The sequence below is a fragment of the Micrasema longulum genome, unplaced genomic scaffold, assembly GCF_059751315.1.
Source record: "Micrasema longulum isolate JH-2025_06_02 unplaced genomic scaffold, ASM5975131v1 h1tg000590l, whole genome shotgun sequence".
In the NCBI taxonomy this organism is placed as follows: domain Eukaryota; kingdom Metazoa; phylum Arthropoda; class Insecta; order Trichoptera; family Brachycentridae; genus Micrasema; species Micrasema longulum.
Window position 1 is genome coordinate 181,184 of NW_028277786.1, and position 12,330 is coordinate 193,513.

At 33.0% G+C, this 12,330-nt stretch overlaps 1 protein-coding gene across 1 annotated transcript; it reads left to right on the forward strand.

Annotated features, from left to right (window-relative positions):
• The first annotated feature begins 836 nt into the window (after window positions 1-836).
• Window positions 837-10,747, forward strand: Cul4 (cullin 4). The gene is made up of 14 exons (XM_088228520.1): window positions 837-1,218; window positions 1,306-1,448; window positions 2,987-3,207; window positions 4,283-4,471; window positions 4,857-5,003; window positions 5,347-5,533; window positions 6,016-6,208; window positions 6,318-6,454; window positions 6,754-6,918; window positions 7,913-8,131; window positions 8,867-8,974; window positions 9,077-9,247; window positions 9,886-10,038; window positions 10,226-10,747. Exons 1-14 carry the CDS (start codon window positions 975-977, stop codon window positions 10,319-10,321), a joined length of 2,373 nt encoding a protein of 790 aa, XP_088084646.1. The 5' UTR covers window positions 837-974; the 3' UTR covers window positions 10,322-10,747.
• Window positions 10,748-12,330: the final 1,583 nt, after the last annotated feature.

Consider the following 12,330-nt stretch of genomic DNA (forward strand, 5'->3'; position numbering starts at 1 on the left):
AGTTTGAGATATTCTCCATATTATGCAAAATGAGTATTGGGCACTGCTGCAATGGTTGTAACCTGTTTGGAATCCATATCTGGGACTCTGCTATCTGGGAATGTCAGCTTGAGGAAGAAAACTTAAACCATGTTTTTTAAGGATGGTCCTGTAAATGATTGTTATCCTGATTTCCTATCGGACCTTTTTGGAATTAACATTCCATTACCTACTCATATTTTAACTCTCCTGTTTTCTATTATATTCTATGTAAGTATCGAGTAATAAACGGTATTAAGTTGTAAATATGTTACATAATATTTAAAGTTTTCATAATATTAATTACTAACACACTTTTATATTTTATATTACAACAAATGTGTCATCTCAATAAACGAAAAATCGAAAACTCGACACTGGCTAGAACCAAAAAGCCATAAAAAACGAAGAATAATGATTTATTATAAATAAATAAATAGGTCAGTACATAAATGTATATTTTCTTGTATATGGTCACCATTTTTCTTTTTATTGATTGCCCTGGCTACCCAGTGATATATTATATTACCTATATGTGGCTACCCAGTATATTTACGTCAAGGAGATAAAGTTTGTTTCTATTTATTTATTTTTATTGGGTTTTATTATTTTTATTGGGTTTTTGAGCTGTAGAAAATAGATACTAGCGAAAATATGAAGGTTCGAGACTTAATTTGCTAAACCAGCACCCACCTGCACCAATCTACAGACCTTTTATCCTATTTATTTTATATTAATTCAAATTTCCCCCTCTCGCACTGCGCATGTGTGCGCAGGATGCCAACAGCAGAACCCCGATTCCGAGTTTGTGCTGGTTCGCTGCTAAGTTCACTTTAGTGTTGATGGCCGTCAATTTTTGTTGAGTATCGAGGATATTGTGAAGAATTCGAAGTTTTGTTTCGGTAAAAGTGTTTGGTTTTGAAATGTCTTTGGCTGAGGCCAGATAATGCGTTCTTATGTCGGTTATAGGTAAATCGCCTATTTTGGGCGAAGACGGTGTGAACCAACGTAGAAAACGTACTTATTCTAACGGTGATCAGTTGAATCCAAAAAGCAAGCGAGACGAAAACATGGGCTCTAGCGAGAAGCGCACTAATTTTTCAGTTTTGAATTCTAATTCTAACGGCTCACTCAAAATGACCTCTATGACTATAACAAAGCCCGGGGCCACCAAAAAACTAATCATTAAAAACTTTAAAAGTAGGTGACTGATATCTTTTACATAACCTCAATAATGTATTTTGTCGGAATTTAAACGTGTGTCATTTCCATTGTTTTCCTTTTCAGGTAAACCAAATTTACCCGATAACTATCAAGAGCATACGTGGGGCAAATTAAGGGAGGCTGTAGTGGCTATCCAGACTTCTACAGCCATAGAATACTCTTTAGAAGAATTGTACCAAGCAGTAGAGAATATGTGCAGCCACAAGGTAAACATTCCGTTTGCCCTTTTAACCCTTTCACGAGTTCGATGAGCATGATGTGACAATCTCAACTATTATTACGAATCAACAATTCATTCAACTTAATATGAGGATGTTGATGGTTCAAGATTGCAATTTGTTTGACAGTTCTAACAGAATTATAATAGGTATATCGGCCATAATGGAAAAAATGAACCGAGCGCTATTTCTTTTTCATTAATTTTTTTGAATTAGAAAATAATTTAGTTGTAATGATTCATAAACTAATTCTCCGAGTTCTAGTCACAGATCGGAGTACGAGGTTCGTTCCCAGCTCTACTACAACTCGATTCCCATTTTCTAGCTCAGTTATTTACGTCTATAAAAAAATTGCTTTAAATTTAGTGTTTTTAAATTTTCAAAAATTTCCTAATGCTGTTTCAAATTGAATGTAGTTATGCAGAAAGCAGCCAGCCATAGAAAAATAAAACTGAGATAATAGCACTTTTGTGGAAAGGGAGAATAATCAAATCTACACAACAGTTGGAATGTTTTTGACTTTTGACAAATGATAAACAATGAATACATTAATTTTTTAATAATACAAACAAGAATCTAATTACCTATTTGACCAGTTTTAATGATTATTAAAGTACCATAAAGTTATTCTAGTGCCGTGGGTGTTTCCTGCTAATTGAGAAATGCCGTTTTTGTGATCTGGCTGTTTTTAGCGGAACATAGAATTGACCTTACTGCATCTGATAACACCAAAATTGAATTTTTTCAAAATTTTGGACTGGCTGCTTTCTGCATAACTACGTTCAATTATCAATAGACATAGAGTAAATGCTTAGGTAATAGTACACTTCCACTAACTTCTTATGTCTGCCTCGTGGTGTAACGGTCAGCGTGTTTGCCTACCATGCACGAGGTCCCGGGTTCGATTCCTGACACGGTTGACATGAAATATTTATTTTGAAAGGTGTTTTTACGTTAAAATATTTCATGGTCCCCTGGACTGGCACCTGAAGCGTAAGACTGATCATTTTACCTTTATGTAACAAAAAATGATCAAGATACGCTGCGATTGATATACCAATGCAGTGCCCTACGCACCATTAGGTGCCGAAGGGGAATGATAATGATGAACTCCTTATTTTAAGGGATTCTATTAATATAAATATATTATCTCAACTTTCAGTAAAAAAGTTCAGAAGGAAATACATTATTTCGAGGCTTTACTGACAGAATGCATTAAGTCACTAAAAAAGTTCCGAGATAATCGCATTCAAAGCTTTTTTATTCTTTCAACGCATTATTTCTCCCCCATTTTTAAATTTTTTTTTAAGCTTTGAAAGAATAATATTTACTTAAGGCATAGCATAAAATTTGAAATCAACATCTTGCATCCATATTAAAAAATATTTTAAATATATTAAGACTTTTGACTTAATGCATCTGCAGTATAGCCTCGATATATAGTGCCGTAAATGCCCAGATTTCAAAATTCTCAAAAGAAATCTGTCTGTTTAGATCTATCTAAATAATTTTGGTGTATTTTACAGATGGCTTCACAGCTTTATGTAAACCTAACGGGGTTGACGGAGGCTCATGTGAAAGCCAACATCGAACAGTTCTTGGCTGAGAGTATGGACCGACATGTGTTTCTCAAGAGGATTAACGATTGCTGGAGAGCGCATTGCAGACAGATGATCATGATCAGGAGTATATTCCTTTACCTTGACAGAACATACGTCTTACAAAATCCCTCCATTCACTCTATTTGGTAAGTAAATAACTAATCAGAAGCGATATGCGTTCCGGTTATTGTGCAAATAAAGTTTCTAATATAATCCTGTTACCTCGGGAACAATCCTTGGCTTTGCGGATACAAAAATGCTGTATGTATGTTAGACTTAATGAAATTACCGTGAAAACAATAATTTGATAGAATCTTTTTTTTTATATAAAATGGCATTGCATATTAAATTTGACGCTTTCGACAATGTCAAGTTGAATTATTTTTATAAACAAACTGGTTAGCAGTACGCAACCAGCAACCAAGCCCAACCGTCGGGTCTGTAAGCAACATAAACATAGGTAAGTCTAACAGTTCTGAGAAAGTTCTCTCCTTTCTCGTTTAAAAACTAAAAAGTAGAATCCCTCCACAAAACGATCAACCCTCAACCCATACTTATGCTACCTTCACCGATCCAACAAAAGACCCCAGTCGTGCACTACAAATCGATTCCGTTGTTCAAAAAAATCTAAGTAAACGATTGTATATAGATGGATTCCTGCTCGCTAAGATGAGTTGGATATTTGTAGGAAGAGAAATTAGTTGGGTCTTGAAAAGGGTTGGTATTTGGTCATTTATTGGGCAAACAAAGTAAAATTTAAATCAATAAAAAATTCAGCTCTTTTATTTCGCAAAAATCGACAGATGGAAGAATTGAAGATGTTTAAATTATCAATGGTCAACAATGAATGTTACGCAGTCTGTACAGTAATCACTTAAAACCAGTCAATGACAGGTCGGAACACTTGTAAATGCTCAGACTTTCTTATTCCTTTCTTAAAGAGGTTCCACCTTTTTTTTTTATAAACAATATTTTGAGTTTGTCCAAATTTTTGTAGACAAAGACTGGATTCAACTCCCCGGGGATAGGCAGAATGGTGAATGTTACACAATGTGTAAAGTGGTCACTCAAACCAGCCATTGACAGGTCATAAGCCCTGTAGATGCCTAGACTTCCAAATTACCTTCTCTTAAATGTTCTTCATTTCTGTTGTAATATGTTTTTTTTTTAATGTTTGTTTCAAATAATTTTACAAAAGGTATTCTTTTGTTATTTCTCTAGGGACATGGGCCTTGATCTTTTCCGTCACCACATAGCGCTAAATACTCTCGTACAAACCAGGACTGTGGATGGTCTACTCATGCTCATTGAGAAAGAACGCAGCGGGGACGCCGTAGACAGAACCTTACTGAAGTCCCTGCTAAGGATGCTCTCTGATCTGCAAATTTACCAGGAAGCGTTCGAGCAAAAGTAATTATATTTTACGCCTCAATTTCAGCGACAATTGTAAATAAATAATGGTAGTTATATATCTTTTTGCTTAATTAACCTCTACCTTCATGTAAAGGCACCTCTAAGATGCTGTACATTTTAGAATGTGCCTTTCAGGTACGTGCTGCCTAAAATGATATGTTAATAATATTTATTTTGACAGTACAAGTGCCTTTTGCAAAATACTGTCTGTACATATAAAATGGATTCTAAAATTATACACGCACAGTTTATACATTACTCAAATAATTATGTACCAAGTCTTAGCATTAGTTGTTCAGCTTATGATTTGTAGCCTATTTTATTACATTTTTATTTTTGTATTTATATATTAAAGAATTTATGTGTTTTTTTTCCTGAATAGATTCTTGCTAGCAACAGAACGCCTGTATGCCGCGGAAGGTCAGAGGTTAATGCAGGATTCTACAGTTCCACAGTATCTATCTCATGTTGAAAACCGAATCAAGGAAGAGCAAGAGAGACTATTACATTATTTAGACCCTTCTACCAAGTAAGTACATATACATGCTGATTTTGTATTATTTTCTTAATACATTTTTAAGAAATCACATAAAAATATTTAAAAAAATATTATTTGGTAAAAAATATTGAGTCCTTCATACAGCTTTGTTGCATATGAATTGGCAGCTGTTCTGTTTTAAATATGTGTGTTGAAATGTTCAAAGGATTAAAATCGTATGAAAAGTTTTTAATATATTTCATGTATAAATCAACAATGTTTACTTTTGATTATTGTGTTTAATCTTCTGACAATTGATGGTAAATTTCGGAAAAAGAGTCCTTTTTTATCATTCATATTCCTAAAAATATTGGAATGTGTTATTAAATTGTAGATGCCAGTTGATCCACTGTGTGGAGAAACAGTTAGTTAGTGAACACCTCGGGGGTATACTGAGCAAGGGCCTTCCCGCCCTACTGGAGTCTGCTCGTATTGCCGACCTCTCTCTCCTCTACAGCCTGTTCGCTCGCGTGAAAAATGGTCTTCCCGAGCTTTGTGCTCATTTCAACACTTATATCAAGGTAATAACCGTCGCATTTAATAGTACATAAATATCTACCTATTATTATTATTAAATTCAAAGCCTTATTCCATCAGAATTTAAGTATTTTTTTTTACAAAACTGCATAACTGAAATTGGAATTCTTTCTTATTAACCGCAAAAAACACTGTATTAAAAATTAATGAAACATTTGGATTGTTTTGAACACAATATTGTAAAACATGTTTTACAATATTATGATTCATTAATTTTTAGTCCAGAATGTTTTTTGTGGTTAGTGAAAAAAACATTCTAATTTCAGTTATGCAGTTTTTGTAAAAAACCTTTTTATTAAAAATGAAATTAAAAATCTGTATTATTTTAAATAAAATTTTGCAATATTATTCTCTATTTTGAATTCTCGACTTGGAGTTTTTTAAAAATATCATTCATAAATATTATATTTAAAATAAATATATCACTGTGCAATTTAAACATATTGTTTAATTTTATTGTTTGTAGAAAAAAGGTCGTACGATAGTCATCGATCCCGAAAAGGATAAGAGTATGGTGCAAGAATTGTTGGAGTTTAAGGATAAATTAGACCACATAGTGTTAACATGCTTTCACAAGAATGATAAATTTATCAATTCTTTGAAAGAAGCATTTGAATATTTTATCAACCAGAGAACCAATAAACCTGCCGAACTAATAGGTAAGTTTAATTCACCATTGACTCGTTCCCTTATCATCAAAATTTGACATTATTTTATGCATATATTATAAGGTACAATATTATAAATTTACTTAATATTTGTTTTCAGCCAAATTCGTGGATGTAAAATTGCGTGCTGGTAATAAGGAAGCCACCGAAGAAGAATTAGAAAGATTGTTGGATAAAATTATGGTCCAATTTAGATTTATTCATGGAAAAGATGTATTCGAAGCTTTCTACAAAAAAGTAAGTTCCACTTGCAATACACACATACATATTTATATTAACTAACCCCCCAACAGAGATGGGTCCAATTAGACCCAGTAGTATTTAAAACTATCAATTATGCTATTTTAGAAACTATTAGACTTATAAACATGGGTCTTATCTGACTCACCTGCATATTTTTTTGAGCCAGCGGGCTTTAAGAGTTAGGAAACAGTTTTTTTTGTGATAATTTACAGGTCTGTATCTGTAAGCACGTATTTATTTGATTATTCTAAAAAAATATCACCCTTAATTTTCAAGATAAATTATTTCCACAGGATCTTGCCAAGCGCTTGCTTGTGGGGAAGTCAGCGAGCGTTGATGCGGAGAAGTCCATGCTCAGTAAACTGAAACAGGAATGTGGAGGAGGGTTTACATCCAAACTGGAGGGAATGTTCAAAGACATGGAACTTTCTAAAGATTTAAACATTGCTTTCAAACAGGTAAATTTATTTACATATTATATGTATTATGTGCAGTATGTTAAAGACAAGTAACATCAACCTGTTGATAAGTTGCAAACATAACATGCAATTTAACAGTTTTAAACTGTAAACTGCAGCCGTATTTCTTTTTAAAGGGAATATGTCCATTTTTGTACATTAATTGGGACTTATATATCTTGCCACATATATATATAAAGCTTGGTTTATTACCTCAAATTTTAGCTGATATTGTGTATATGGCAACAAATTGGTAAACCAAATACAGCATATTTTATCATCTGTTACATGAAGGTAAGGTGATCAGTCCTATTCTTCAGGTTTCAGTCCAGAAACATGAAATATTGCAGTGTAACATTGCCTTTCCGTATAAAATATTTCATGCAGACCTTCCCAGGAATCGAACCTGAAGACTCAAGCATAGTAGGCTAACACGCCAATCACAACACTACGAGATGCACTTGTCTCTGCTCGATTTCCTTATTCAGGACTTTTACCCGAGTGTGGCCATCGAGTTAAAAGTACTCGCCAAAAATGGTTCTATTCCACACACAGAACTGTATTCTTAACCTGCCTGGGCACAGAAATTACATACTTTGTTTCATAGCTTGTAGAAATTGTAATAATCAATAATTACAATTAAAGTATTCAATTATCATCATTATCATTCCCTTTCTGCACCTAATGATGCATAGGGCACTGCATTGGTATACCAATCGCAGTGTATCTTGATCTTTTTAAATATTTTTATATGAAGTTAAGATGATCAGTCTTACATTTTAAATGCCAGTCCAGGGACGATGAAATATTCTAGTGTTAAAACACATTTTTAAATAAATATTTCACGTCAACCATGTCTGGAATCCATTCCGAGACTTCTTGCATGATAGGCAAACGCGCTAACCCCTACGCCACAAGGTCGACTCAATTTTAGTGCTTAGTATTCTAAGTATAAAATATATATTGTAATATAACTTCGTATGTGGTATTGTAGCACTCGTCCAACTGCCCGGAGTCGGAGTTGGAGCTGTCGGTGGCCATCCTGACCATGGGCTACTGGCCCACATACCCTGTAGTGGAGGTTCGTCTCCCCACCAGCCTGCTGCGCCACCAGGCCCTATTCACCAAGTTCTACCTCGCCAAACACAGCGGCCGCAAGCTGCAGTGGCAACCCACGCTGGGCCATTGCGTGCTGCGCGCTCATTTCACTCAGGTGATTAGAATATAGGCATATTATGTTTAAGCACAAACTTTTTTTTTTTCCATTTTAAATACTTTCTATGATTTACTTTAATTTTTAATTATCCAGATTATGTACATTTATAATCGCTGACTACCTTGAACAAGGAACAGTTACATTCTGAAACTGGTAAGTTCTTTACTATCGATAGAACAATTATCTTGATGGAGAAGTTTCAAGACAATAGGGTGATTAGAATACAATATGTAATGCAAAGAGCAATTACAATCCTCTATAATAATGTACCCATATGTATAATAAAAAATAGTGAATTTTGTTCAAGGGATGTGATGCGTTAGATTATTCCGATTTAATATTATTTAATTACAGCTATTTAGGTTATGATTATTAAACGACATGCCATTGGGATAACTTACATGAGATTTATTTTTCGTTGAATTTACAATGGTAAGAATAATTTACAATCGAGGGCTTTAGGGTTGATCATCACATATTCGTTCTGAGTCTGTCGGCCTGAAAAGAGATCGACTTCTCTTGTGTTCTTCATTTATGATGTTTTTTTACAGGGCTCTCTGTTGGCCGGTCTTGTATATTGTGCAATGTTCAGGCACAAAGGAATGATGCAACAATATTTGATTCTATTTTGTGATTATTTGCACTATTTTACTATCTAATGATATCATATTTTATTACTGTTTCTCATCACAGTACTTCTAAAAAAACTGACTTATGTTAATTTATTTTCAGGGTAAAAAAGAATTACAAGTTTCTCTATTCCAAGTACTAGTACTTCTGCTCTTCAATGAAGGTGATAATCTCTCCCTAGAGGATATAAAGGCGTCGACTAATATTGAGGCAAGTTTAACTACGTAAATTCATCTATCCATAAACATTAAATCAAACATTATTTTTAATTTTCTCTGAGCTTCGCGTTGAATATTGTTATTTGGCATTTAGGACGGTGAGTTACGTCGCACTCTTCAGTCCCTGGCTTGTGGTAAGGCAAGAGTGATGACCAAAACTCCCCGCGGTCGCGAAGTTCAGGATCAGGACCGGTTCTCCTTTAACGCTGACTTCACCAACAAATTGTTCCGTATCAAGATCAACCAGATACAGATGAAGGAAACGGTAAGATCACATGTTTTGATAATCAATCCATAAATCGGGGGGGTACCACAAGGTTCTCACATTGGTCCATTTCTCTTTATATTCTTTATTGACAATCACCCACATAATTCTCAATGTAGATTTTCAGACAACCATTAACTTTTTTAAAAATCTACATATTCCATAGTGCGTAAAAAAATGTTTCCACATGTCTTTTTGTCCAACAAATCAAAGATCTCGGGGTAACTTTTGATGAAAAAGTAACCTTCATGCACCATAGAAGGTATGCAGATGCTGGGCTCCATTTATCAGTAATACAACAAATTTTAGCAGCATTGTTTCAATAAAATCCTTGTATTGTGCTTTGGTGCAATCACAACTGAAATATGCATCGCCTTGACTTTGCAATATTACCAATTTCTAAATATTTACTCAAATTATGTCTTTCTAATGGTGCAAATGCAATGCATTTGCACAGTACTGATCATTTATTAAATTAAGGCAAACTAATCTATTTACACTTTAGAAGAACTATGAAATATTTAAAAAAAAAACACATTTTCATGTCAACTTCGCGTGATCCATTGTAATTAATCACAGTAAACACTACATCATTTACTAGCATTTGTAAAATATTTTTCATTTGATTTGCATTTTAGACGGAAGAGCAGAAAGCTACCGAAGAGAGAGTTTACCAAGATCGCCAGTACCAAATAGATGCAGCTATTGTTCGTATCATGAAAATGCGCAAAACACTGTCGCACAACTTACTTATCTCAGAACTCTACAATCAACTCAAATTTCCAGTCAAGGTAAACAATTTTTAAAATCTTTTATTTATTATGTCATAATATTTGTTTATATCACCTAAAACTACTTTTGTCAAGCGCTCTTGAGGTAAAGATGATAATAGTGCTTTGTAAGTTATCCAAAATAATATTGTGTTGGTAATCGCTTTCCCATAACTGTTTTTCATATTTGTTTTTTTTTCTTTTCTAGCCTTCTGATTTAAAGAAACGCATTGAATCACTTATAGACCGCGATTACATGGAGCGCGATAAGGACAACCCCAATCAATACAACTACGTTGCATAAAACCATTCTTTGATTTATAGAACTAAAGTAATTATTGATTGCATATTATAACAGTGAGTGAGCTCATCTAGTTCTTAGAATTCATTTTCAGATCTGTGCTTTGCGTTCATATAAGTAAAAATAAAATTTATATAATTACACGCTAGAAAGTCAATATTGTCAACAGAACTGATTCCGTTATTACAAGGTGGACTTTTAACAAAGTGATAATATAATACTACAATAGTCTATGAAATTTGTATGAGTGATGACTGAATTATTGAAAATATGAGTGTATTTTTTTGTGATTAAAAAAATTCAAATTTGTAAAAAATTAATTCATTAAGTGTAAAACGTGTTTCCATATTTTTTAGCTATCTATTTTGTTTCATTATTCCATTTGCATTATATTATATTGTTGAAATAAAATTCAATTGAAAGAAAAAAGGTGCTTTTGGATTCACAAAAGTACTACAAATACAGTACCTACTGCACGTTCACCACAATTAAATCCATGTGGCCAAAACTAAAATTGACATGTTTTACCTTAATACTTAGAAAAAAATGTTGTCTAATGGTGGCTGCGTTTGTTTACCATACATTCGGTCTCCAGTTTTAATCCGTTTCATACATTATAGCGTAAGATTGTTCATTTTACCTTCACGTATATAACAAATGATCGGGATACGCTGTGATTGCAATACCAAGCTGTGCCTTATGCACTGTTAGGTGTGGATAAGGAATATAACTGAAAAATGATTTTATAAAGTGAAATAGCTGAAAGTAAATAATCATCTTTCATTTACATTCTTTGTTATCTCTGAAAAGACAGAAATTTATGCTACTCGTATTAAAGATAAATTAAAAGGTAATTTGGCTAGCAAAAAATATCTAAATCAATCAAAATAACATCACTGATTTGAAATGAGATTCTTCTCCTTTCCCCTATCTACACCGACTACATTGACGCACCATCTTATCTTGATCATTTTTATTACGCTACATTATTGCAGTGAAAAACAACTTGGATAGAATTTTCACTTTTGGCAGATAAAATATATAATGCAGTTATTGAATGTTAAAATGGACATGTCCATATTCAGCTTATAATAAGCTGTTTGAGTCAGCTGAACTGTAAATCTAATTTTAAAGGCATCGAATTACATTATGTACTAGAGTTTAAGCACTTACTGGCTGCCTCCAGGAATTACATGTTGGAATAATTATTTGTCACAATATAAAAACCTAGCTATTCCAATATCAGTTTATACACAGTACTTAATGCGATGTTTCATTACATTTTTTTATAGAGTTTGAAGATGGCTTCATGTATAAGATCACTATAATTTACGTGAAACCATTTCGTATTTTTATAAAAAAAATCAGAATGTATGTGTACTTTGTAGCTTTAACGCTAAGTGTGGTCGATGATATTATTGTCTTCTGGATATGTGTAGTTTTTTTTTCTTAAAAATGTAATCACCGATGAATCGGTGATTGTCAGCCTAGTGGAAATGAAGAAAATATATATGTTCCGATGCTTATTGATATATTCGGAGTTAGATTTATTTCAATAACATACATAATATTTTGTATCGTAAGATTGAATATAAATAATATGATTTATTTATAATTAGAAGTGATAATATTAAAGAAAAAAGTGATAAATATTGTTTAATTTAAACAAATAAAAATATTAAAACACGTAATTTAAGTTTTATTACCAACCCATCAATTAAACTTACATATGAGCCATCTCATCTCATTACTGAATATGAATATTAGCGCTGATAACAAGTAGAGCTTTTATTGAATGTATGAGGGAAATTTCTTATAGTTGCAGAATTGGGCATCAAGCAACAATTTTTTTTCTTTATCTACCGCTCCCCTTTTTTTTCAGTTTTAGGTATAAGTCAAGAATTTAATTAGTATTCAGGTGCATTAAAAGTATAAAATCATTCGATTAAAATCACCAAAACATGTAACCAAATAGACAGTATTTTTGAAAAAAGCATAATATTTATTTACTT